This window comes from Heloderma suspectum, chromosome 11 (assembly GCF_057233095.1).
Source record: "Heloderma suspectum isolate Gila_16-S chromosome 11, 16-S_ref, whole genome shotgun sequence".
NCBI lineage: Eukaryota > Metazoa > Chordata > Lepidosauria > Squamata > Helodermatidae > Heloderma > Heloderma suspectum.
The window spans coordinates 13333625-13361008 of NC_139468.1; the positions used below are offsets into that span (position 1 = coordinate 13333625).

At 46.3% G+C, this 27384-nt stretch overlaps 1 protein-coding gene across 1 annotated transcript; it reads left to right on the forward strand.

Annotated features, from left to right (window-relative positions):
• The first annotated feature begins 7613 nt into the window (after positions 1 to 7613).
• Positions 7614 to 26979, forward strand: LOC146337015 (cytochrome P450 1A5-like). Its single transcript, XM_084816902.1, has 7 exons — positions 7614 to 7739; positions 11499 to 12363; positions 17235 to 17361; positions 19534 to 19623; positions 20203 to 20326; positions 23131 to 23217; positions 23887 to 26979. Exons 2-7 carry the CDS (start codon positions 11512 to 11514, stop codon positions 24191 to 24193), a joined length of 1587 nt encoding a protein of 528 aa, XP_084673028.1. The 5' UTR covers positions 7614 to 7739; positions 11499 to 11511; the 3' UTR covers positions 24194 to 26979.
• Positions 26980 to 27384: the final 405 nt, after the last annotated feature.

Here is a 27384-nt window from a genome sequence, read left to right on the forward strand (position 1 = left end):
CGGTGCTAGTAATGCTAAACTTTGGTCTTTATGTAACAATTGCTTTTGTGCGTTATTAAAAATAAAGAGAAGGGCTAATAATGTGCCTGCATGGTTCTTCCAAGGCATTTTGTACTTGGGCTCTGATAACCAAGTACAAAACGTGCTCCTAGCCCATCAGGTATAAAGGGCACACACATGTCTCAATTGTGGCTTTTGTGTCAATGTACGTGAGTGTAGGAACTCAGACCTTTTTCAAATTGCCATTGTTGTATATTTTGAAGCAGAAAGTCAGCATTTAAACCTGTGTGCATCCTTCAGAACTGATACAATATGGGCAATTATTGCTTCAATATTGGAACTAGAGATAGCTGTAATGGTTGGGTGCCACTCCAAAATCATTTTGGCAGAGCCAGATTTATTATCTAGAGTTTATCTTGCTTTCCAAAGAGCCCCCTGGAATCTGATTTAGAAGAATCTGGAGGTGTCTGGCTGGTCTAAACACTTTGGAGACATTGGATGCTGGCAATGTGCCCTGGTCCCCTACAACATTGTGTCCTAATGATATAATTCACGGTCCTTCTCTGTGAGCCCTTGCCAAAGGAAGTGAGGTGGGTAGCTACCAGGAAGAGGGCCTTTTTGGCTGTGGAATGAGCTCCCTAGAGAGGTTCGCCTGGCACCTACATTGTACTCCTTCCGGCACCAGGTGAAGATTTTTTATTCTCCCAGTATTTTAGCATTTTAGTTCCCTAGTCTTTTAGCTTTGGTGTTTTAAATCTGACAAACTGTGGCAAATTCTTAAAGTGATGGGAGTACCAGACCACCTTACCTGTCTCCTGAGAAACCTGTATGAGGGTCAAGAAGCAACAGTAAGAACCAGACATGGAACAACTGAGTGGTTCAAAATTGGGAAAGGAGTATGACAAGGCTGCATATTGTCACCCTGCTTATTTAACTTATATGCAGAGTACATCATGAGAAACGCCGGGTTGGATGAATCAGAGGTTGGAATTAAGATTGCTGGGAGAATTATCAACAACCTCTGATATGCAAACGATACCACCCTAATGGCAGAAAGCGAAGAGGATCTAAAGAGCCTCTTGTTGAGGGTGAAAGAGGAGAGTGCAAAAGCTGGTTTGAAACGCAACATTAAAAAAACTAAGATCATGGCATCTGGCCCCATCACTTCCTGGCATATCGAAGGGGAAGAAATGGAAGCAGTGACAGATTTTACTTTCTTGGGCTCCAAGATCACCGCAGACAGTGACTGTAGCCATGAAATTAAAAGACGCTTGCTCCTTGGGAGGAAAGCTATGGCAAACCTAGACAGCATAGTAAGAAGCAGAGACATCACCTTGCTGACAAAGGTCCATCTAATCAAAGCTATGGTTTTCCCAGTAGTAATGTATGGCTGTGAGAGCTGGACTATAAGGAAGGCTGAGTGCCGAAGAATTGATGCTTTCGAACCGTGGTGCTAGAGAAGATTCTTACGAGTCCCCTGGACTGCAAGGAGGTCAAATCAGTCCATCCTAAAGGAAATCAACCCTGAGTGCTCATGGGAAGGACAGATACTGAAGCTGAAGCTGAAATATTTTGGCCACCTAATGCGAAGAGAAAACTCTCTGGAAAAGACCCTGATGCTGGGAAAGACTGAAGGCAAAAGGAGAAGGGGACGGCAGAGGATGAGATGGCTAGATAGCATCACCGATGCAATGAATATGAACTTGAGCACACTCCGGGAGAGAGCGCAGGACAGGAAGGCCTGGCGGGCTATGGTCCAGGGAGTCACGAAGAGTCGGACATGACTGAACGACTGAAAAACAACAACAATTGCTGCTAGGTTTTATTCTGGTTGTACTGTTATATTGTGGTTTTAAGCTTTCATATTTTATATTGCTTTATGCTGTGCTTTGTGGTTTTAATTTTTGTGAACTGCCCAGAGAGCTTCGGCTATTGGGTGGTATATAAATAAATAAATAAATAAATAAATAAATTTCTATCGCTTTTTGACTTTATACCCTGCCCTTCAGCATATGATTTTCAGGAGGGTGTACAAGAATCCTATAAACTAATAGTGAACCCTTTCTCTGAGTGAGGATCTGTATGGAGCCAAAATGGTACCATCCATGCACAAGAGGGAGATTTCAAATGGCTTAGAGCAACTCCAAGGTTTGCAGAAGTACGAAAAATCTTTATGTGGAAAGGGAGAGGGAATCCCAGAACCGCTCAATGAGTACTGAGCATGCTCAGTTGGAACAGAATGCTGACTTGACAGTTGTGTGTGTGTGGGGGGGGGATGAAAAACCAGGAGAGAGGAGTAATGGAATGGAGCACCGTGCAGGAGGGCACAACTGCTTAGCTGGTCCCTTGAACAACAGCACTTCATGCTGCCACATGTTATTGCAGCTCCCACCTGTAAAAGAATAAAACACAAAACACAATAAAATACCATCTATGAACAGGGTGGCCTTGCGTCCTACTTTACAGAGGGCCATCCTCTGTTTGAAGGCATCCTCTGTTTGGAGGGCTGTCCAGTCCAAGTCCAAAGATAAAGAAGCATCAGAAGGGAGAGCTCAGGGGAGCTCTCCCTTGAAATTGCCCATCAACAGCACCTGGGCAGCAGAGCAGGTAGGAACCTGTCACCTTGTTATGGTCTACTCCACCAGGCTAAGATGTATAGTATTTCTAGTTAAGTTTCATGTCTATTCATGTCAATTCATATTAGAAAATGTTATGCAAATCTCTGTCCTCTTTTGTGCGTGCGTGCACATGTGTGATGTGTTTCTTCTTTTTGTGAGATGTGTGACTGGCCACACCCTGCTTATAAAACATGCTTGAAATGCCTGAACACCAACAGCAACAAGGTACCCCCAAAGCCTCAAGGCTGGTACCAGCTGAGTCTCTCTGGAGAAGGCGTTTCACATAGGGGGCTCCAAGCAAGCCCTTTCCATGGTCTCCACTCACCTGACCTCAGAAGAGAATGGGATCACCAACAGGCTGTACAGAGGGAGATGGGGTCATTCTACCAGCCCTGCTGAAAAACTACTTCATTTCCCCCCCCTCTTCCCTTCCCATGCCTTTTTCCTTGTGTGCTGTGTCTGCATGTAAGCTGGTCCTGGAGCCTTTTTGGCTGAGACGTGGGATCAAAATCCTTTAAATGAATACGTTTGGAGGAGGAGCATCCCTGAATCGGATCAAGGGGTTTTGGTAGGCTCTTGAGATACCAAAGCAGAAAAGGGCAACTGAAATGATCGAGGGGCTAGAGCAACTCCCCTATGAGGGAAGGTTACAACAGCTGGGATTGTTTAGCTTGGAAAAAAGGAAGGAAAGGGGAGACATGATAAAGGTGTACAAAATTATGCATGGTGTGGAGAAAGTGGATAGGGAGACATTTTTCTCCCTCTCTCATGATACTAAAACCTGGGGTCATCCCATGAAGCCAACTCGTGGGAGATTAGGACAGATAAAAGGAAGGACTTCATGCAGCGTATAGTTGAACTATGGAATTCATGCAGTGACGGCCACCAATTTGGATGGCTTTAAAAGGGGTTTAGATAGATTCCTGGAAGAGAAGGCTATCAAGGGCTACTAGTCCTGATGGCTATGTGCTACCTTCTGTACCAGAGGCAGTATGCCTACATGCACCAGTTGCTGGGGAACATGGGCAAGAGTGCGCTGTTGCACTTGTGTCCTGCTTGTAGATTCCCGGTTTACAGCTGGCTGGCCACCATGTGAACAGAATGCTGCACGAGATGGACTCCTGTCCTGCTCTCCTTATGTTCTTAAGAGAAAGGAGGTGATCCTTCTCTCAACATGTGTCGCCGGAGGCTTGAGTGTCGCACCCTGCCATGTCCCTAAGGCCCTTGGGGGCCCACAGCAAGATTTGAGAAGACCCTGTTCCAGTTTGGCCATTGTAAGAAGCCACATTCTTCAGCCACCAGCAGGATCTGAATTTGGCAGTATTTCCAAAGGCTACAAATAATTTCCCAAGGTGGGTCCTGAGTCTTCTCTGCCTGTTGCCTTGTTTCAAGGGATCCTTTAAGAAAAGCAAATCCCAGCCCACTATTGAGTGCAGCCTCAGCCACCTTGACCTTTCCTTTCCGTGCATGCTCCCAGTCTTATTTTCTTCCCTCTGCTTGGCTCCAGGGGATAACAGGAAAGCCAACCAAATGGCTTCTCACGCAAACCTGGACAATCTTTAACCTGAGCTGACCAGCGCCAGGCCTGCCAAGCCGCTGCTGACGAGGCGCTTCTGAGTTTGATCTCCTGTTTGAACTGACCCTTGCATTCCTTTTTGGGGTTTTGCTTATAGCCTCAGACCACGGCCTCTCAGTTATCCCACCAGAACCACCCTGGACTTCCCGCTAGGAAAGGATATGTGCAGTTACGGGTGGATCTGTCAGTTCGCTTTCTCCTGCATTCGAATTCAAGTTCTTTCTCTCCCAGTTACAAAGAACTTTGAGAATTTGGGTAAATTCTAATAAAAAGCAAACAGAAATGAAATCCTCACGCATCTGCACCAGCCAAATTGAAAAGGTGCAGCTATTCCCAGCATGGAGAGGGCACTGATATATCTGCCTGCCAGGTAGCTGTTAAGATGAGGAGCCTGCCAAAAAAAAAGAGGTGGCAGCTAGGGATGTACAACCCCCTCACTGTCCGGTCTTGGGGGGGGGGTCCGTGGAGGGGCAATTTGGGCCGCTCAGGGCCCCGCAGAATCCTCTGGAGCCCAGCCATGTCTGCTGCAGTTGGCGGAGGGGCTTTCTGGCTCCCTATAAGATGCAATACGCGAATGGCGGCTGCCATTAGCCTATCGCAGGAAAAATACAGCCGTAAATGGTGTATTGCATGCTATTTGCGGCTGTAAAGCACTGACTTTGACCTAAATTGCAGCTGTTTATGGCTGTATTTGGGTCAAAGTAAGTGCTTTATGGCCGCAAATGGCGTACAGTATGCCATTTACGGCTGTAACTTTTCTGCGATAGGCTAATGGCAGCCACCATTAGCTTATTGCGTCTTATACAGAGTCAGAGAGCCGCCCTGCGTGAACTCCTCCAGACCCGGAAGTAAGCACAGCCACTCTGCTGTGGACTCCAGAGGTCCGATTCTTTGGAATCCAGCCTCATTTGAGTCTGTGGTGGAATTCTCCAGCATCCCTAGCGGCAACCCTAATTCAGCATTACAAACATGGTTGAATACAGAGGGATTCAAAGCCAGACTTTGAATATCTCTGCGAGAGGCATTTATAGTGCGCTCATGATTGTTCACTCATGGAAGTTCGTGGGTCCTTTTTATGGTGTCATCAACCTCCAATGCCTCTCCTGCCATTTTCAAGCAGGAACCTCCATTTTATAAAACTCTGAAAATGCTGCAATAAATCAAAATTGCGCAATAAAACAGCCCATCTGCTGGTGGTATAAATGAAACATATGGGAAGCAAACCAGCAAAAACGGGGGGGGGGGGGGGAGGGGAGTGTGTCTATTGTGTCGAGTGCTAAACCTGCGAAGCTGAAGCCCCAGTAATGCTGTGGGATATTTGCTAAAGTGGAGAATCCCTTTGGAGAGCTAAGCACTTAAAGCCCTCTTCCTGGATGGATGAATCTGACAGTTTCTGTTCCTCCCACATCCACATTATAGAATTTTTACTTTTTGTAAAAACGAATATGGAAATCGTTGTGAATTTTGGCAAATTCTGATCAAAACTGAACTGAGACAAAATTCTCACTCATCCCTAGATGAGAGTCATGGGAGGGAGCATAGCTTGGTGGTACAGCACCAGCTTTACTGGTATCATACTTTTCTTCAGGGTCTCTAAAGGGATTCACAGCAAAGGCCTTGTACAGAGACAATTAACATATAACATTTAAATTTCTTATTTAAAAACAATAATAATGCACGTGTAATAATTTTACATGCATAACAATACACTTATCACCCAAAACAATAAGACAGAGCATCACCCTCCCAAAGTTCTGTCTTTCAGCTTGAGTCCACAACAAAAATATAAATAAACTTCTCTCTGAAGCTTGATTTTTCTGCTGGCTGAAGAAAGAAAACAGTCTCTGCTCAGTTCACTCCAGTTTTGCAGCAATTTTCTCAAGGTGGATCAGGATCCAGCAACACAGGAACCACTTTGTAAACAGCCCTTTATATAATATAAAAGAACATAAACAACAAGGAACTCATAGCGTTTGTAAAAAAATCATGACTCTTTTAAAAAAATTCAAAAGGAAACCTCCCTACTAACCTGTCTCAAGGGTTCAGGGTCTTACAGAGAGGAGAAAGCAAGCTTCTTCCACACTGCATTTTGGTAACTGCCTTAAATGGTGGCCACTCCCTATCTCACTCCTTTCCTGAGCATGTGCAGGAATATTCCCATTCAGAATTCTTAAAGACAAATATACCAGTGGGTTATACATGCGAAAGAGCATCTCCAGAAATCCTGGAGAGCTGCTCCCCATCAATGTAGAACAGCCCCCCGCATGCTGGTCCCTCCAGATGTTTTGGACTTTGACTCCCATCAGCCCCAGCCAGAATGGGCATTGGTCAGGATGGCTGGTAGTTGTAGTCCCAAACATTTGGAGGACACAAGGTTAGAGAAGGCTGGTGGAGATGACACTGAGGTAATTGGACCCATGTCCTGAGTTTGTGTAGGCATCTTCCTAGGTTTCTAATGTTTGGTGAAGGGCTGCAGCTTAGTGGGAGAGCATACACTTTGCATGCCAAAGGTCCCAGGTTCGATTCCTGGCATCTCCAGCTCAGATATTCTACATTAAGGGTGCAATCCTATGCATGTTTAAACAGAAGAAAGTCATACAACTGGCTGGGGCATGCTGGGAGTTGTAGGACTTTTTCCTGTCTAAGCATGCATAGGAAAAATGTCAAACCATTTGGCACAGCTCCTTTGAACTATATGTGGAAGAAACGTCCTGTGCCAATAACAACAGGAACATACCACACTACACACACCAATTAACAGCTACCTACTTCCCATCCCGTCCCGTCTCGTCCCTTCCCTTCCTCTATCTTTTCACTGTCCCCCTTCTCTGTGTATCTCCCACCCACACATGTCTCCCTTCTCCCTAAGAATCAAACTGTAACAGGCGATGTGCACCAAATGAAAACACAAAACTGCCAAGCATAGAGTTGGGAGGGAGGTGGGTTGTAGATGGGGGGAGAAATTGGGAAATTGTAGCTAAACTTGTTGTAAAAAGCCCTAAATAAATAGAAATAAACTTTTAATAATGACAACAAACTGTAACAAGCAGTGTGCACCAAATGAAAACACAGAACTGTTAAACAGAGTTGGGAGAGAGGTGGATTGTAGATGGGGGGAGAAATTGGAAAATTGTAGTTAAACTTGTTGTAAACATCCCTAAATGAACAGAAATAAACTTCAAATAACAATAACAACAACAACAAACCACACGCACTCGTAACTGGCTGATGTGGGACACATTATTACCTGATTTTTTTCACTCAGATCCCAAGGACTTGAGTGTTTTATTGGACTTCCTCAAGATATTAGTCCAGGCTTGGCTGCAAAAATGATGGTTTGGCCACGGAAGAGAAGGTGGATTTGGCAATCATTCTTTTGACTGCAGCGTATAAAATGCACTCTCAGGCAGCTCAGAAGCCACATAGTGTCCAGCAGTAGAAGAGAAAGGTCTTGATACGTTTGGGGAAGGAACTATTACATCCAGACTGTATTCAGTACAACACTGTTCCAGACTCCAGTTTCTTCCTTCATCTGCGACACACAGGTATTTATTGATTTAAACTGTTAGGCTGCAATCCTATGCACAATGATCTGGGCTTAAATTCCACTGAAGACACTGGGATTTACTTCCAAGTAAACATGTACAAGATTGCACTGCACTTTTTTTTCTCCTCCTGTCATAGGTGTTGCAATATACTGCTTTATCCTTCATTCCTTATCAATATTAACTAGCAGAAATCTTCTCCTAGATACCATTGATGAACTGTTAACCGCACGCTATTATAGCTTTAGTACACAATACAGCAAGAGTTTTCAAGTATTTTTGTGGACCTCTGGAAAATTGTTGGGGGTCTCAGTGAACCACTTAATAAACTGGTTTGTTCAACAAATCAAAACATATACATACTCATATTTTTAAAACATTTTTTCTTCCGTGTCGTTGGCAAAACCAGCACAGGATTATGGAAATTATGGGCTGTAGGTCAGACCACTGAGAAAGGCCCCTTTAACCAGTAAATGTTTAGGAAAAAAATAGTAGACTGCATCAGTGACTTATTATCAAAATTATGGATCCTATGCTCTGCTGTTGTTAGCCTGTTTGGTAATCTGGCCCTGGTCAGAATGGCCTTGATCTCCATTGTCAGAAAATAAATAAATCAAGGACTGGGCCAAGTACAGGTATTTTCAGTATCTTCCATAGATAAGCAAAGCAGGCAGGGGTGAGTGTGTGTACGTGTTTGGAAGACTGTTGATAAAGTACAGCACACTTTGGAAATGTTTTTTCAAATCGTTATTATTTGGGACTCTAGTATAGGCCCTAGAGCCTGCACAAATATGTCACGCACCTCATCACGCAGACAGACACACACACACACTCACGCAGACAGACACACACACACACACACACACACACAGAGATGCGTGCAAGTGTGTGCGCACACACACACACAGAGACACACACACACACACACACACACAGACACAAACACACATGCATGCACACACTTTAATTCCTGCAATGTGGAACATTCATTTGGGGGCTCCTTCATATGGAGCTTTTATCCTGTGATGGAAATTGCTCACTCACGGACGTTTGTGAGCCCTTTAGATGATGTCATGAACCTCCAGGGCATCTCCTGCGCTAAATGACTTTTCCCCCATTTTTAAATAGATTGGAGATAACAAGCTGTCAAATTATCCCGCTTGTGTTTCGCTTGAGTTCCCTCCGTGAAAAAGGAAAAGCCGCAAGAAGAGGAGCGAGATCAGCGAAACATATGGAAGACTCAGATAAGGGGGAGAAGGAGGGGGAGAGGGGAGAGGGGGAAGGAAGCACGTGAAAAAGGGAGTTGTTGTGATCCTGCATTTAAAACGGAAGCAGAAAGCCCTGTTTTAAATGTGGGGTTTTAAGCTGGTGTAGAGATGCTCATAGATGAGGAACATACTGTAACTGACACAGAAATTTCATTGGCAATCAGAAATGTTTGTCAGACTTGTCAGCAGGTAGGGTGGCCGCTTGCGCATCGCAAAAACGAGGAAGTGCATCACAGAAAAAAAAGATGGCACAGACTTGCATAAATGTTTCATATGCTAATTTTATATAGAGAGATGCAAATTTAGAAGTAACTGCTATAATTTCAACAGAAATGCACTACCTCTCACCCTGGTGGGGAAGACTGTGACCGGGTGACCTGTGTGTCTGCCTGTTCAGCCTGTTGTTCAGATGCTCACTGTGGACGGGCAAGTTCGAGGTCCTTGCTGCTCTCCCATTTTATGGATCTTTATCTTTGAACTGGACTTGGGCTCAACAGCCCATGAAACAGAAGACCCCTTCAAACAGAGGCTTGTCCTCTGACTGCCCCTCAAATAGAGGGCTGTCCTCTGTACATGGCCACCCTGTTTCTAAAACAATCCCTTTTCACGTGTTAAATGACTGCACTCGGTTGTAGGCGAACGCTCAAATCATTGCAGGGGGAGACAGAGGGGCCCTTAACAAAATCCACAATGCCTACCACTTGCTCCCACCAAATGTTGCCGGATCCTGCCCTCCAATATATTAGGGGGCTCTCACAAAAGGTAAGGGCACCAGGCCTCCTTGGCCTCCCCGTAATCCAAGTTCAGCAGTTGGTGGCTGTTCAGTGGGAGCCTGAAACCAAAAACCAAGGCAGGGGCCAGAGACAGAGAATATCTCAACACCAGCCTAAAATCCCGCATTTAAAACGGGGCTTTCTGCTTCCGTTTTAAATGCAGGATCACAACGGACTCCCTTTACATGAGCTTCCTTCCCTCTCCCCCCATTTTCTTCCTCCTTTCCCCTCTTATCTGAGTCTTTGATATGTTTCATTATACAGCTGCTAGATGGTGGTGTGGTTTATCTCCTCTTATTTTGGGTTTTCCTCTTTTCATGAGGGAACTCAAGCGGAGCTCAAGCACGGTAATTTGATAGCTCATTATCTCCAATCTTTTAAAAAACAGAATAAAGGTCATTTAGTGCGGGAGATGCCCTGGAGTTTATCGACGTCATCTAAAGGGCCTGCAAACTTCTGTGAGTAACCAATCTCAATAGCAGGATAAAAGCTCCATGTGAAGAAGCCCAGAGAATAAACCAAGAGCTGGGAAAGATGATAATTGCCAAGACAAACTGGCCTGAACAGGAAGCTTTTATAGCCCTTCCCGTTGAGAAGTTCCAATAGCCAGATTGAGCGGGTGGAGTCATCACACTGGGAAACTCTTTGCTGCCTAGGCTGGCTGGGGGATGCTGGCAGCTGTAGTCCAACACACCTGGAGGGCACCAGGTTGGCAAAGCCTGTCCTAGCAGGTAATCGAGACCAGCGGTGGAGAACCTCTCTCAGCCCAAGGGCCAAGTTCAATTTGGAGAAGGTCTTAGGGGTGGGGAAGGATGGGCAACCCCATCCAGGTTCCGGGTGCTCACTGAGCCCCTGCTCCCTATCGCTGGTCCCCAGGCTGCATTTGAGCCTCTCCTGTGCTCGGCGATTGGCTCGCAACTCACCCAGGCCTGTCTGCCTCTGTGCCGATTGCCATGTTTTAAAAAACATGGTGATAGGCAGTCTATGCCCATAGACTTATATGCAAAATAGCACCATGAATCTTGCATATATGGGAGATTCACAGCGCTTTTTCAATATAAGTCTATGTGGGCAGTCCAGGGACTGGCAAGCAGGGAGGAGGGACCGGCAGGCGCAGCTCGGGGGGCACGGGTGCCGGTGGTCCAGTAGATTTGTGGACCGAAATGGGCACCCATACCATCCCTACTTGGGGGCCACATTCCAGTGGTGATGGGCAGCTATGAGGGAAAGAGCCTTCTCTGTAATGGCCCCCCATCCATGGAATGCCCTTCTCAGAGAGATCCTCCTGGTGTCTCCACTGTATACCTAGATGCCTGGTTAAGACCTCCCTCTTCCAGCAGGCATTTAGTCTTTAAATCTGTTGCTTTGATGATTAACTTTCCTGTGGGCTTTTTAATATCACTGATATTTTAAATATTTTTAATGTTTTAATATTCTAATATTTTGATATTTTTATTCGTTGCAGTTATCATTTTGGTGGTTATTTTATTGTTGTTTGCGGTTTATTATGATGTAAACCACCCTGAAGTTATTTGCCAGTTGGGCGGTATATAAATATTGTTATTATTATTATTATTATTATTATTATTATTATTATTATTAATTTGCCCCTTTATTTAATAACCATGAAAACTGGCATTATTGCTGTACCAGCATCCACATAGACTTTTGCTTACTAGTCATACCTTCTGGGCCTGTCTGTTGTCTAATTTTTGTAGGGTTCCTAGATCTATGATACCAATGTTTGCAATGTGGCTCATGAGAACCCTGGCCACAGTCTCGGCTACAGAAGCTCTCGTTGCCGCTGCTGTTTTTTGCCTGATCGTCATGATAATCAGATCCTTCCAGGAGAAGATCCCCCAGGGCCTAAAGAGAATCCCTGGGCCAATGGGTTACCCACTGATTGGCAACATTCTGGAGGTGGGGAAGAACCCCCATCTGAGTTTGGCCAGGATGAGCCAGGAATACGGAGATGTCATGAGGATTCACATCGGCACGAGGCCAGTACTGGTGCTGAGCGGGCTTGAAACCATCAAGCAGGCCCTGGTGAGGCAAGGAGGAGACTTCGTGGGACGTCCTGATCTTTACAGTTTCCGTCATGTGGCAGATGGTCAGAGCTTGGCTTTCAGCACCGATTCCGGAGAGGTGTGGCAAGCCCGGAGGAAAATGGCCCATAATGCTTTGAAAAGCTTTTCCTTTGCACCCAGCCTTGCCTCCTCCTCCACTTGCATCTTGGAAGAGCACGTCTCCAATGAAGCTGCCTATTTGATTAGGGAGCTGCAAGAGGCGATGCATGAGAAGAAAAGACTTGACCCCTATCAGCACCTGGTTATCTCTGTGGCAAACGTCATTTGTGCCATGAGTTTTGGCAAGCGCTACAACCGTGACAACCAGGAATTCCTCAGCATAGTGAATGGGAGTGAAAAGTTTGTGGAAGTTGCGGCTTCTGGGAACCTTGCTGACTTCATCCCTGTGCTTCAACATCTCCCGAGCAAAAACATGAAGATGTTCAAGGAGTTCAACCAACAATTCTGCGCCTTCCTAATGAATATTGTCAAACAGCACTATGAGACTTTCAGCAAGGTAAGGAACAACAAAGGGTCTTCCGGATATGCCTTAAGACAGGGGTGGGGAACGTGTGACCGTGGGCCGATGCGGCCCTCCAGGGCAGTTTTTGTGCCTGCCTGCCTCCACTGCCGAAATTGTGGTGGCGGCGGCAACCCCCCTGCAATTTTGCAAGAAAACAAGGTGTGTAGGGAGCACACACCTTGTTTGGAAGTAGAACCGCAGTTCTGGGAGTCTCCCAAGAGCATGATTCTCCTTTGTTTCCTTCCGAAATTGCAGGTGGTGGTCTGGCACCACTACAACAGGTTTGGGTGCAGCAATTTCAGTGGAGGAGGGGTATGGCCCCTGGTGGGTCCTGTGTGTGTGCGGGGGGGCATTGCCCCAATCCCCTGGTGTCGCCCACCCCTGCCCTAGGACATAGAAAGCTGCATTATACAGAACCAGACCATTCATCCATCCAGCTGAGTATCGTCAGCACTGACTGGCAGCAGCTCTTCAGGGTCTGAGGCAAGACTTTTCCCCCACCTGACATGGAAATGCCAAGGACTGAACCTGGGACTTTCTGCATGAAAAGCATGTGCTCTGTCACAGAGATATGGTTCTTTCCCCTTAAAAATCAAGACTGTAGTCCTCATGGTTCTGAATAATAAAGGGCTCATTTAAATACCAGTACAGGAAAGGGAATGCGTGAACAAGTGATGTTCGCATTCACCCAGATTCTCCCAGTGTCAACTTGGTGTTCAGCTCTCCTCGAGTTCCACGAGCTTTTGCGATCTCTGCTCGATTTGCGGAACAGGAAATTGCACAAATCAAACATGCCAAAGTGTGGGTACTTTCCAAAGTTGGGCAACTTTCCCCCACAAAGTGGGAAATTGTGCATTTTTAAAAAAACTGCACAATTTCAAACAGCAATTTTGTCAGAAATTGCACATTTTGCGAACGTGAGCGTATGTTCGAGAATTTGTGAATGTTTTCAGACAATGCATTATCCTGTTTGCATCCAGGTTCAGGGCTGCCAACGGGGCATGTCTGAGTGCTTTGGGGACACAATTGATATTCTTGTAAACCCCTATACAGGAAGCTGCCTTATACCAAGTTGGAGCGTTGGTCCATCTAGCTGTCACTGACTCTCCAGGTTGCCAGACAGATCTGAAGATATTGGGGATCAAACCTGGGACCTTCATAGAATCATAGAATTTGAATCATAGGTTCAAAGTCTATGCACCTTCTGCATGCAAAGCCTGTGTTGTACCACTGAGCTACGACCCTTCCCAAATGCCTTGAATGATCAGGACACGCTTGTTGATTGCCATCTCCTGGCTGCCTTTCATCTTGCATCTGATGGCCAACACATTCACCTGGTTTGCGCAATCTCAGGGTGGTTAATAACATACCGTGAGCTATTAACCACCCCGCACGTGCCAGTCGCATGCTGGAGGGATTAGCATAATTCCCCTGTTGCGCAAACCCACAGCAACAAGCCACCCAGAACCCATGACTCTGTATGCTTTCTTTAACTGTTTGATTTTTCTTTACAAAGCTTCAACGCTGCAAAGAAGAAGAAGAAATTTCATATAATAGGACATACCCATTAAAATTCAGGAAAATGCATGCATGCACAAATACGCTTGACATACCATTAATTGCTTTCTGGAACTATCAATTCATCAAAATATCAACTCGGCAGGTTTAAGCAGCCTATATCTCCTTCAAGGTGGAAAACAAACCAATATGTTTCGTGCTGTTGACATACTGCACTCTCTGATTCATAGGAGCAAAGGGAGCTTCAGGCTTCAGGTCCAAGTCTTGATTTTCCCCCATAGTGTTGTTGGTGCATTCACCTGTTTCCAGTATTCATCCACAAGAGTATGACAACAGCCATTAGAGGATGGCATGTTAACCCAATGTCCTGTTTGGATCCCTTTTTTCATCCTCCAGGGCAGGAGAAAGGAGCCTCTTTCAACCCCAGGGCTGAAGCTCTCAGGGGCCACACCCCAGCGGTGAGCGGGGGTGAATGCAAAAGGAGCGAAGCCAAAATGCCAAAAATACTGGCATGTTTTACCTTAAAGTGCTTACTGTCAGTAACTCAGCCTTAGGAGAGGGGTCTCCAGGCTTTGGGGGCCCATGGGCACATTTGGCATTTTGAAAAAGTGGCCTGGGCAACACTACAAATTAGCTGCTGTAGGGGTGGTGGGAGGCCAGCCACAAAAACCTTGGGAGCCCCCGCCCATCTGTGTTTGTGTGCGTGCTGTTAGCTCTGGCTTCTCTCTCTCTGGTGCTTCAGTCTCTCTCTCCACCCCACAGCTTTTCTTTCTTTCTTTCTTTCTTTCTTTCTTTCTTTCTTTCCTTCCTTCCTTCCTTCCTTCCTTCCTTCCTTCCTTTATTTCCTTCTACCTTCCTTCCTTCTTTCCTTCTCTCTCTGTCTGGTCTGTCTGTCTTTGCTTGCTTGTGCTTCTCTCTCTGGGTCCTCTTTCTTTCTTTCTTTCTTTCTTTCTTTCTTTCTTTCTTTCTTTCTCTGCTTGCTTGCTTGCTTGCTTGCTCTTCTCTCTCTGGGTCCTCTCTTTCTTTCTTTCTTTCTTTCTTTCTTTCTTTCTTTCTTTGCTTGCTCTTCTCTCTCTGGATCTTCCTTCCCTCCTTCCTCTTCCTCTTCCTCTCCCTCTCTCTCCCCCCCTTCCTCCATATTAAAGCAAATAGAGTGATTTTCCATTAGTTTTAATAGGGAGAGTAAAAGCTGCCTGCTGAAAAATGCCTGGGTGGGGGCAAACCTCACCCCCCATCCCCGCCAAGGACCCTATTGCCCTAAGGAGACCCCTGCCTTAAGAGATGCATTTTGACCTTTTAAAATGGGGGGAAAACTGCACCAAAGCCAGGAACCCACACAATGATGGGTAGCTGGGTGAAAGGGGATGGGGCCAGAGGAGGGGTGTGTGGACATTTGGGGTACCCCAGAGGGCCAGATTGGGACCCTAAAAGGGCCAGATTTGGCTTCCAGGACTAAGGTATTAATCTCATTTAACCCCAAGGCTCCAGGGGGTTAAATACCACCTTGAAATCACTGTAAACTGGACCAAAGTCAGTCAGTCAGAAAAACCCAGGATCCAGCTGGGCTTCCAGAGGTGCTCTTTAGCCTTTCCCGTCTCCTCATTCCATGGTTTAGTATAATTGCTCTTGTTCTTATTTAATATCATCAGCAACTTACATCCTTTTGCAACATTTCCCTTAGAATCTGCTTTCAATCAGATTTGTTGATCAAATCAAGACATTTTCAAGGAGATGATTTTGTATCATTTTGCCTCTTGCAAAATGCCTTCCTTAAAAATACTGATGAAAGGGAATTTTTTGGTCTTGCTGAGGGATGGGGAACATGTGGCCCCCTGCATGTTATCAGACTACAACTCCCATCATCCCTCTGTACTGGCTATGTTGGCTAAGACTGATGAGAGTTGCAGTCCTACAGCATCTGGAGGTCCTCAGGTTCCCTATGCCTGGTCTTGCTTTTCTATGATCAAATTCTGATACTCAGTAAAATTATCATTATTCCATAAGTCCATCCACCTTATCAAAGTTAACCTAAGCCACTTACCTTTACTTTCTAATACGAAGAGCCTATCCAACTCTGATGCAAACAAAGCTGCAGAAATGTAACAAGTCGTGTGAAGTACTAGTTCCCCTCCACTCAGCACTGGTCAGGCCTCATCTGGAGTACTGTGTCCAGTTCTGGGCACCACACTTTGAGAAGGATGCAGAGAAGCTGGAGAGGGTTCAGAGGAGGGCAATGAAGATGATCAGGGGACTGGAAACAAACCCCTATGAAGAGAGACTGAAAGAACTGGGCATGTTCAGCCTTGAGAAGAGAAGACTGAGTGGAGATAGGATAGCGCTCTTCAAGTACTTGAAAGGTTGTCCCAGAGAGGAAGGCCAGGCTCTCTTCTCCATCATCCCAGAGTACAGGACACAGAATCATGGGCTCAAGTGACAGGAAGCCAGATTCCAGCTGAACATCAGGAAAAACCTCCTGACTGTTAGAGCAATACGACAATGGAACCAATTCCCTAGGGAGGTAGTGGGCTCTCCCACGCTGGAGGCATTCAAGACGAGGCTGGACAGCCACCTGTCAGGGATGCTTTGACTTGGATACCTGCATTGAGCAGGGGGTTGGACTCATAGAATCATAGAATAGTAGGGTTGGAAGGGGCCTACAAGGCCATCGAGTCCATCAAGTCCAATCGAGAAGAGATCCTGGCCTTCCTCTCTGGGACAACCTTTCAAGGACTTGAAGAGCGCTATCGTATCTCCCCTCAGTCTTCTCTTCTCAAGGCTAAACATGCCCAGTTCTTTCAGTCTCTCCTCAAAGGGCTTTATTTCCAGTCCCCTGATCAACTTTGTTGCCCTCCTCTGAACCCTCTCCAGTTTGTCTGCATCCTTCTTAAAGTGTGGTGCCCAGAACTGGACACAGTACTCCAGATGAGGCCTCACCAGTGCTGAGTAGAGGGGAACTAGTACTTCCCGGGATTTGGAAGCTATGCTTCTATGAATGCAGCCCAAAATAGCATTTGTCTTTTTTGCAGCCACATCACATTGTTGGCTCATATTCAGCTTGTGATCGACAACAATTCCAAGATCCTTCTTGCTTGTAATGTTGTTGAGCCACGTATCCCCCGTATAAGACTCAATGGTCTTATAGGCCCCTTCCAACCCTACTATTCTATGATTCGATAAGTCATCACTTCATCTTCAGGTAATTTTTCACTTGTTAAAATTTCTACCAAGCCAGGCAGCTGTTAAAGCACAAGAGCCCAGCCAGAACAAAAGCTGGCAATCCTAGAAGTTGCTTTTAACTTGGAGATCTGCTGAAGATAAAGTGAACCGGGTCCATTTTCCTTTTGCAGGACAGCATCCGAGACATCACAGACTCCCTTATTGACCAAAGTCAAGAAAAGAAGCTTGACCAAAATGGGAAAATTCATCTCCCACCTGAAAAAATAGTGAACCTTATCAACGACATTTTTGGGGCTGGTAAGGATGTTTCCGGAGAGGGGAGAACCCAAATCAAAGCTGAGCCAGCAGTTCCCAGTGAGAATAACATCTGGGTCAAGATGGGATATAGTTGTGGCTTAAGAGCTCTGCTGGATCGGACTCAAAGTCCACCTAGTCCAGAATTCTGCTTCTCACAGTCAATGCTGGCTCCAGGTTTTGGAGAGCCCTTGGGGAAGACCCCCTCAGTGGGCTGCCTCCCTCAGTGAGTCTACCTTCTCATCGCCATGGTCACCAGCTGCTATTGCTGCTCACCCTCTTTCTCATCCTTGCTGCCACTCGCTTGCTTGATAGGCAGGGAGCCAGCCAGCAAGTAGGCATGGGCATCTCCTGCTTTTCCTTCTCATCACCACCATTAATTTCAATGGTGCAGTGGAGAACAGCTCCAGGGGCTTTTGTCAGTGGGCCCTGGCTGGGCTGTGGGTAAGGAGGTCAGAGAAATTAACAAAGGAATGAAATGAGTTTGGATTTATATGAATCCGACTGTCTTTGTGGACTGCCTTTTTCCGAGTCATGTGGATTCTGCGGACTTGCGGACTGTGTTTTTCATGTTGGGGGAGATTTGTGCTAATTCACGTTAGCGCTAATGCGCGCTTGCGCACCTGTGCAAATCTGCAGGTGGATTAATGGAGGTTAGCACATTTGTGCAAGTGTGCATTAGTGCAAATACAATGACATCCTGGTTTTAAAAAAAGAAAATTCCATCAATGAGCGGATGATGGAATGAAAGATGCCTGACAATCTGTGAAACACAGACAGAATGGATTTAACAAAATCTGTTAAATCCACCCTGCCACAGTGACCCACCAGATGCCTCTAGGAAGCCCACAAGCAGGACATATAGGCAATAGCATTCTCCCATTGTTGCTGGTCAGCAACTCATATGCAGTGATAGACTACCATGAACATGGAGGTTTGATTTAGACCTCAGGGATAAGAGCTGTTGATATTTCTGTCCTCCATGAATTTAAAGTGGCCCTTTAAAGCCACTTAAGCTCAGTGGGCCATCACCAGGGAAAGAGTGAGTTGAGTTAGGATGGGGCAAGATAGTGAGAGGAATTAGGGGCCAGAAGTAGTACGTCAAGGGTACAATCCTGTTTAGACAGAAAAAAAGCCCTACAACTCCAAGCATGCCCCAGCCAGCCATTCTGACTGGCATATCCTGGGAGATGTAAGGCTTTTTCTCTCTAAACATGCATAGGATGGTGCCCTAAGTTACTTGTGAGTAGAATCAGAGACAGGGTGGAAGTGAGAAGGAGAGAGACGTCAGCAAAAGCAGACATGAGGTGTTAGGTTTTTTAGAACCATTATTACTACTAGTTACCAGTTATTGTTTGTTCTGAATGTTGACCAGAGCCTCCTTGTTGCTTTGCTATTGAGTTGCCTCCCCCCCTCCCCCCCTTCTTTTCAATTTGGGTGGATTTGAAAGTTGGCATATCTCTGCCCCACATGCTAAGGATCTAAAGAGGAAAGTTCTGTTGCTCTCTCTAAATCAGTAGAGGGTAGCAGCTGGTGTTTTGAGGAGTCTTAGGAAAAGTCTGAACTCAGTGATCCAGACTCAGTGATCTAGTGGACAGGGACTTATAGGGGACAGGGCCTTTGATACATTACACTTTTGTATTCTGTTTGCGGGCTTCCTACAGGCATCAGGCTGACCACTGTAGGAAGCAGGATGCTGGGGCAATATGAAACAATCTTTGGGTATAGTTAAGATATGGAATTCACTTCCACAAGATGTAGTGCAGGCCACCAATTTGGATGGCTTTAAAAGGGATTTAGACAAGTTCGTGAAGGCTACTAGTCCTGATGGTTATATGCTACCTCCAGTATCAGAGGCAGTAGGCCTATGTACACCAGTTGTTGGGGAACATGGGCGGGAGGGTGCTGTTGCACTAATGTCCTACTTGTGGCTTTCCCATGAGCAGCTGGTTGGCCACTGTGTGAACAGAATGCTAGAGTAGATGGACCCTTGGTCAGATCCAGCAGGGCTCTTCTTATGTTCTCATGGCTGTTCTGTTCTTATAGCCCTGAAAAGGGATTTGTGGGGGTACTGAGCAAAAACTAAAATGTTGGTGGGACACACTCCGTAATTTGTACAGAGAAGACTGCCTCTTTTCTGCCTCCTAATACCATCCTTTCGGTGTGTCCGTACAGGTTTTGACACAGTGGCCACAGCTTTATCCTGGAGTCTCATGTATCTCGTTGTTTATCCCAAAATCCAGAAGAAGATTCAGGAGGAAATAGGTAAATCCAGGCTCTTAGAGGTAACTCTTCAGATGGGGTAGGCAACCATTTTTGGCCTGAGGGCTGAATTCAAATCCTGGAAGGGTTTCAAGGGCCACATTCCAGAGGTCGGTGGGGCCAAAAGCAAAGGGGAAACAACAACACCAATGTCCAGTTGACTTGTCCTGACAGAAGATCAAAGGGGGTGATGCCAGCAAGGGGGTGGGTGACTGGAAAAACCTCAGTGGGCTGGATTGGGGGCCCTGGCAGGCTGTGGGCCAGAGGTTCCCCTACCATGCTCTAACTTGTGTTAGCTCTAATATTTGGCATTTATTTGTGCAGCTCTGGGGACATAGGCAAATGCTTTTTTGGTGTTCGTCTGTTTTTGCAGATGGTTTCATTGTATTTTACTATATATTTGTGATTTTAGAATTATGATTTTCATGGAGTTTGTTTATGGCATTATGTTTATGAAGGCTGATAGCCACCTCGGGCTCTTTATGAGGAAGAGCAAGATATAAACACAACAAACACAGAAATAAAACATGTGTCTGTGAAAGCTAGATCCCAGTTTCTTTCTCTCTCTTCTCCAACCTGTAGATGAGATAATTGGTCAAGCGCGAAAGCCGCGGCTGTCGGACCGGCCCTTGCTGCCTTACACGGAAGCCTTTATCCTTGAAATGTTCAGGCATTCCTCCTTCTTACCCTTTACAATTCCCCACTGGTAAGTTCTGAGGGTTTTACAGAGACTTATGACCATATTGTGATTCTCCAGCTCGCATCAAGTAGAGCCTTATCTCTGCCAGGTTGTCTCTTTCTTGCATCCATGGAATCTGTGCTACCTGGTACAGAAGTGCAGCAGTTTGAGAAGCTCAGCAGCTTTTGAAAAACAAGCAAGTGAAGTTCCTAGCCCTCATGACCATTGGGAGAAAACTTTAAAATTCAGCGGGTGATTTTCTGGTGAAATCTCTGAAGAGATGGGCTGGTTCTATACTTACTGCCTTTTTTCACTTCCAATGAGGTTTCACCGCCCGCCTTTCACACTACGCAGTAGCCGCCTCGAATTGGAACCGGAATTTCCCACTTCCGTGCTCCCGCTTTCAATACCCTAATATTCTGGTATTTCCCCTTAATGTGCTCTGATTTTCCGCCTTCGCTACCATATCCAGTCATAGTCCCCTCCCCCGCCTGTCCATATGTGGCGGTGTTTGCATTTCCCTCCTGTCCAATCACAGCTCTCGACGGCCCCATGTCTTCTTCCGGCTACCGATTGCATAGCTTCCTCAGCTGCCCCCGTTTCCTCAGCAACAAGCAAAGGGCTGGATGTGCATGCGCTTGTCTGATCTCGGAAGCTAAGTGGGGTCAGTCCCGGTCAGTGCTTGGATGGGAGACCGCCTGGGAATCAGGCTTCCTCCACTGAGCAGGGAGTTGTTGTACTTGTATCCCTTCAAATGAGATTAAGTTTTACCCCCTCCTATCCCCCTCTCTGGATGTGTGTTTTTTTAAAAAGTTCAGGCTTTATCCTCGCAGAATCGGGTCTTCTCTGCGATGTTTTTTTTCCTAATTCAGGCATGATCTTCGAAGCTTCCAAGTTGTGAAGCTTCACAACTTTGAAGCTTCAAAGATCATGCCTGAATTAGAAAAAAACAACATCGCGGAGAAGCCCCGATTCTGCGAGGATAATGCCTGAATTAAAAAAAAACACATCCGGAGCGGGGGATAGGAGGGGGTAAAACTTAGTCTCATTCCAAGGGATAGAACAACCCCCTGCTCAGTGCAGGAAGTCTGATTCCCAGGCGGTCGTCCATCCAACTACTGACCGGGGCTGACCCCGCTTAGCATCTGAGATCAGACAAGCGCACGCAGGAAAACACTAGGAAAATAGCACAGCACTCGAGTGTGAACCGAGCTTGTGCATTCGATGAAGCACTGCAACGGGGAAAATGGGTGAGTATGAATAATCACGTTTTAATGTGAGAGCGTTTAACCTGACGGGACACTGAATTCATTGCAATGGTGGACGCAATGTAGCTTGGCAAGCACACAAGCTGATGTCAGAGTTCTCCTGCTTGCTTGTATTCTGCCACCACTACTACCACTCAAGGATCAACAGATGCCAAATCTCCACCTTGCCAATGGAAAGAAGCCAGTCGCAGGATAAATACGACAATGAAAGAGCAATACGACAATATTTAGAGCAATACGACAATGGAAGCAATTACCTGGGGAGGTGGTGGTCTCCCCCACACTGGAGGCATTCAAGATGAGGCTGGACAGCCATCTGTCGGGGATGCTCTGACTTGGATTCCTGCATTGAGTTGGATTCGATGGCCTTGTAGGCCCCTTCCAACCCTACTATTCTATGATTCTATGAAATCCAGATCTCTTCTTTCCAATTGTTTCCTCTTTGGCAAGGGTGGGATTTAAGTCACCTGGTCTTATCTCAAAGAACCGAAGAACCTCATCACACTGAGAGATGTATGACAGCAGCTGGAGCTCAGCCTTACTGTGCTCATCAATTTGTATAAGACAACTGATAGCAACGTCACAGATATGGCTTCAGCAGAAGAGGATCATGCCTGGCAGAAATGGGGTGATCTTCTGTTTAGGGTCCTTCTGTCCTTCTTCCATTGGGAATTTGTCCAACACTCACATCAGCAGTAGGGATGGGCAAAAGTCCCTTACCTGTCCTCGAAGCTTGCTTCGCGGTGGGGGGGAGCCGCTTCGCTTCTCCCGCCGAAGTTCATGTGAGGGGGGGAGGTGCCCCGCCTCGCCTGGCCGAAATTCAGGCCGGGGGGGAGGTGCCCCATCCCTCGCCGGTGAAATTCAGGCCGGGTAAAAGCACCCCGTCTACCCGGCCGCGAAAAAAAAAGTAAAAAAACACACACACACACACCCGTGATAGGCTACGTAACGATTTAAGTAGCCTATCACGGCTAGATTTCCAAAGTCAGCCGTGATAGTACGATTAATCGTTAATCGATAGTACATTAATCGTTACGTAGCCTATCACGGGGTTTTGTTTTTTTTTTACTTCACTTGTAATGGCGGCAGCGGCAGCCGGTCGAAAGACCAGCTGCCGCCCCAGCCCCTGACGAAGACCTGCCGAACCACCGCCGGGAACCGCTGCCGGGAGGGACATTCGTCAAAGCTAAGTCCCATCCCGGTGGGGTGGCGGAGAATTTCACCGCCAATTTCGGAGGGCTGAATGCGTTGGCACTCGGCCCCCCGAAGTTTCAGGGAGAAATTCTCCCCCATCCCTAACAGCAGGTCAAAGAGTTTGCTGTATCTTCAATAAATGGCTTCTGTTGAGCCATTGGACCAGGTAACTTCAGTGTATACATGGTGATAGTCGGGAATTCATTATTCTGCACATGGTTGTTCCTTCTCTTCTTGTCCCTTACTCATGACATATTTTCTGGGTTTGACCCTTTCAGACTACTTATCTCCACTCTCTTTCCCCATTTTTCTATTCTGCAGCTTCTTTGTGAACTTTTGAAAATTAATACATTTATTATCTGATTTCAGCACAACCAGAGACACTGTCTTGAATGGCTACTACATCCCAAAGGACCTCTGCGTCTTTGTCAACCAGTGGCAAGTCAACCATGATGTGTAAGTCTATCCAGGACCTTGGATGATTAGACATGTTCTATCCACAGTCAACTGTGCAATATATATATATATATATATATATATATATATATATATATATATATGATATCCATAGCAGCTTCTTAAACCTGCACACAAACTTATGCATCTTGGGCAGAGAACCTGCTCTGGAACCAAAAAGTTGTAGGACTTTTCTCTCTCTAAACATGAAGAGGACTGATAATTTAATGGGGTTGTTCACACAACATGCTAACTCACACTCAGTGATTGAGTGTGGGTTGTTGTTGAATCATGGAATGTTTGTTGAACCATGGGTTAGCATGTTGTCTGAACCCAGGACATTTCTCACAGGGTGGCTTGTTAACAACCCCGAACAACCCAATAACAAATCATGGGTTCTCAAGGTGGCTTGTTTGAGAAAAATAGCCACACTGCATGGTTAACAAGCCGCTCTGCAGAAAATGTCCTGGGTTCAGACAACACGCTAACCCACAGTTCAACAAACAACCCATGGTTCAACAACCCACACTCAACCACTGAGTGTGGGTTAGCGTGTTGTGCGAACCCAGTCAGTGAGATAAACATGACTTGACTTTGAAACAGATGTGCCCGAGGAAGCAAGAAAGGATGGTATTTTTATTTTTATTTTTTAATGTGCTCCTATTACAGGAATCTTTGGAAGGATCCTTCCTCCTTCATTCCAGAGCGTTTCCTTACTGCTGACAGGAAAGACATAAACAGGGATGTGGCTGAGAAAGTCTTGACCTTTGGTCTGGGGAAGAGGAGATGCATCGGAGAGCCAATTGCTCGATGGCAGATCTTCCTCTTCCTCTCCACTTTGCTCCAACAGCTGCACTTCAGTGTTCAGGATGGGGTGAAGGTGGACATGACCCCACGCTACGGTCTCACCATGAAGCTCAAGAGATGCGAACACATCCAAGTGGAACAGCGTTTTCCCCAAAGAATGAATGAGTGAATTACAAAGACATGTGGACAGGCCAAAAAACAAAACAAAACTGATTTTTTTTTACACAGGCATGGATCACACACACATGCATGCATGGAGACTTTGCTCCCTATGCAGAGATGGAGCAAACTTTCCTTGCTGTATTTCCAGTCAGGCTTCAAAGAAATGAATGGAAATAAGAATGATTTTCTCATAACTGAAATAAACTTGCAGGTAAGGTTGGCAAAGGCTTCTGTATGAAATACTGGAGAACCTCTGCAAGTCAGAGGAGACAACACTGGTCTAGATCAGGGGTGTTGAACCTCTTTCAGCCAGGGGACTGAATTCAATTTCAGAGAAGGACTCTGGGGCCACATTCCATAGGGAGTGGGTGGGGCTGAAAGCAAAGGGGGTGGAGACAAAAATGCCAAAATAGACCAGCACATTTGAGCTTAAAGCTACTGCCAGTAACCGGCCTGAGGAGGGCACCAGGTAGGGGATGGCTGGTGTAGATAAACCTGATGGTCTTACGTGGTAGAACATGAAGTTCCCAAAGTCTTTTATTTTTATTTCATTTACAATATTTATACACCACTCCGCATCAAAGGTTTTGGAGCAGTGAACAACAAGATAAAAGAATAAAACCCCATAATTTAAACAATTAAACCTTTTTAAAAGAACAGATTCTGAACGTAATAAACTGCAGCTGGTCACTTGAGGAAGGCCTCTCGAAATGGCAATGTCTTCAGGAGGCGCCGAAAGCAACACAATGGTTGGGACTCCTACAGGGAGGGGGCCACCATGCTGAAGGCTCTTTTCCTGGTGGACTCCAACTGGGCCATAGGTCCATGTGGAACCACCAGGAGCAAGCCCTCCAATGGCCTCAGTGACAGGGCAGGTTGGTAAAGAAGAAGGTGCTCTCAGGTACCTTGGTCCCAAGTTGTTTAGGGCTTTATACACTAGTACTAATACCTTAAACCTGGTCTGGTAGCGAACAGGCAGCCACTGCAGTTTCCTCAGCAAAGGAGTTACATGCTGAAAAAGGGCAGCTCCTGACCACAGCATTCTGCACTAGCTCCAGCTTCCAGACCAGCTTCAAGTAGCAGATCTTCTTCACAATCGGTAGTTCTCTTTGACAAGTTGGCCTTGCTGTAATTTATTTATTCATCAGAAGGGCTGCCTCCTCCCCATATGAATCTCCCTGTGTACTGCGGTTGTCCCCTGGGGCCCTGCCTGCAAAGGTAGCACTGCAGTTGCGGAACACCCTGCCCGGACCCTCATTTGTCTCCTACCCGTCTATCCCTTAGGCACCAAGTTCAGCTCGTTGGGTTTCTCTTGACCTTTTAGCAAGTCCTACCACAATCTTTTTGCTGTGGAATGTGAGGGGGATGAGGTGAGAAGGGCCGCAGCTCAGTGGCTGAGCCCCTGCTTTGCGTACAGAAGGTCCCAGGTTCAAATCCCCGGCATCTCCAGTATTTTTATTTTAAAAAGGATCACGTGAGGGCAAAGCCACTTTCTGAGACCCTGGAGAGATGCTACCAGTCAGGGGAGACTGTACTGAGCTACATCAGTCTTTCCCAACCTGATTCCTTCCAGATGCTTCCTGCACTGAGCAGGGGGTTGGACGCGATGGCCTTGTAGGCCCCTTCCAACCCTACTATGCTATGATTCTATGATGATAACTCCCAGCATTCCTGACCATTGGCTTGGGCGGCTGGGGATGATGGGAGTTGAAGTCCATGATATCTGGAGGACACAAGGTTGGGGAAGGCTGTGCTAGATAGACTGATAGCCTCTGACTCTGTATGAGACAACTTCAGATTTCGCTGCTTGCTGCTGCTGGTTCTGCCACTCGTGTGTGGTTCTGCCACTCGTGTGTGGTTCTGCTACTCGTGTGTGGTTCTGCCACTCGTGTGTGGTTCTGCTACTCGTGTGTGGTTCTGCCACTTGTGTGTGGTTCTGCTACTCGTGTGTGGTTCTGCCACTCGTGTGTGGTTCTGCTACTCGTGTGTGGTTCTGCCACTCGTGTGTGGTTCTGCCACTCGTGTGTGGTTCTGCTACTCGTGTGTGTGTGTGTGTGTGTGTGTGATGGTTGTTTTAATTTGATGGTTGTAACTCTTGCGGATTTTTAAAACATTCTTTTGTTTTGGATCTTAAGCCTCTTCGCAGACATGGTTGTGGAAAATGGGGGTGGGGAGAGCAAGGGCAGAATCCACCCCCGCCGATTCCGTTCTGCGTGTGGTGGGTCCCGCCAATTCTGTTGCGCAAGCGGGACCCACCACTTATGGAAGGGAGATTTAGCACTTCCTAGGGGAAGTCCCAAAACGAGCAGAAACGCTAGTTTCTGGAAGAGGCAGGTTGGCGGAGTTCCCTTATGTGAGCTCTGATGACCGTCCTCCTTCCAGAAACAAGCATTTTTCTGCTCATTTCGGTTTGCCCCAGAAGCGCTAAATCACTGTTGCGCAAGCGATGGGGGAATTGGCAGGGTGTAAGAGAACTGAAGGGGGCATAAGAGTCCCATTGGATTCTGCCCCAACATTTTTAATAAATACATAAATTTGAGACCCAGTGTGGTGTGTTGGTGCGTTGGTGTGTTGGACTCGGGAGATCTGGGTTCTTGTCCCCACTCAACCATGAAGCTCGCTGTGTGACTTTGGGCTAGTCACTGATTCTTGGTGTAACCTACCTCACAGGGTTGTTGTGAGGATAAAATGGAGAGGAGGAGAACCATGTAAGCCACCTTGGGTTCCTTGAAATAGGAAAAAAGGCGGGATGTAAATGTAATAAATAAATAGCAAATAATACCGACTTGTCTTATATGTCTCCCATCCTTCCTTGAAGGACCATTCAGCGGAACCTACATGCTCTCATCCTATTTTTGTTCTCCCAACAGTCCAGTGAGGTAGACTGGGCTGAGTCCTAGTGACGTACCCAAGGTAACCCGCTAATCTTCATGGCTGAGGTGGAATTTGATCCAGCCTTCCCAGATAAGAACATAAGAACAGCCGTGCCAGATCAGACCAAAGGACCATCAACTAGTCCAGCATTCTGTTCCCTGAGCAGCCAACCAAATGCCTTTAGGAAGCCCACAAGCAGAGCTTAATTTATTCATTACATTTATATGCTGGCTTTCCACTAAAAATAGTGCTCAAGGAGGCTGACAACAGAATACAAGGGAAATAACAGAATTATAACTTTTGAAAAACAGTTACAATTCAAAG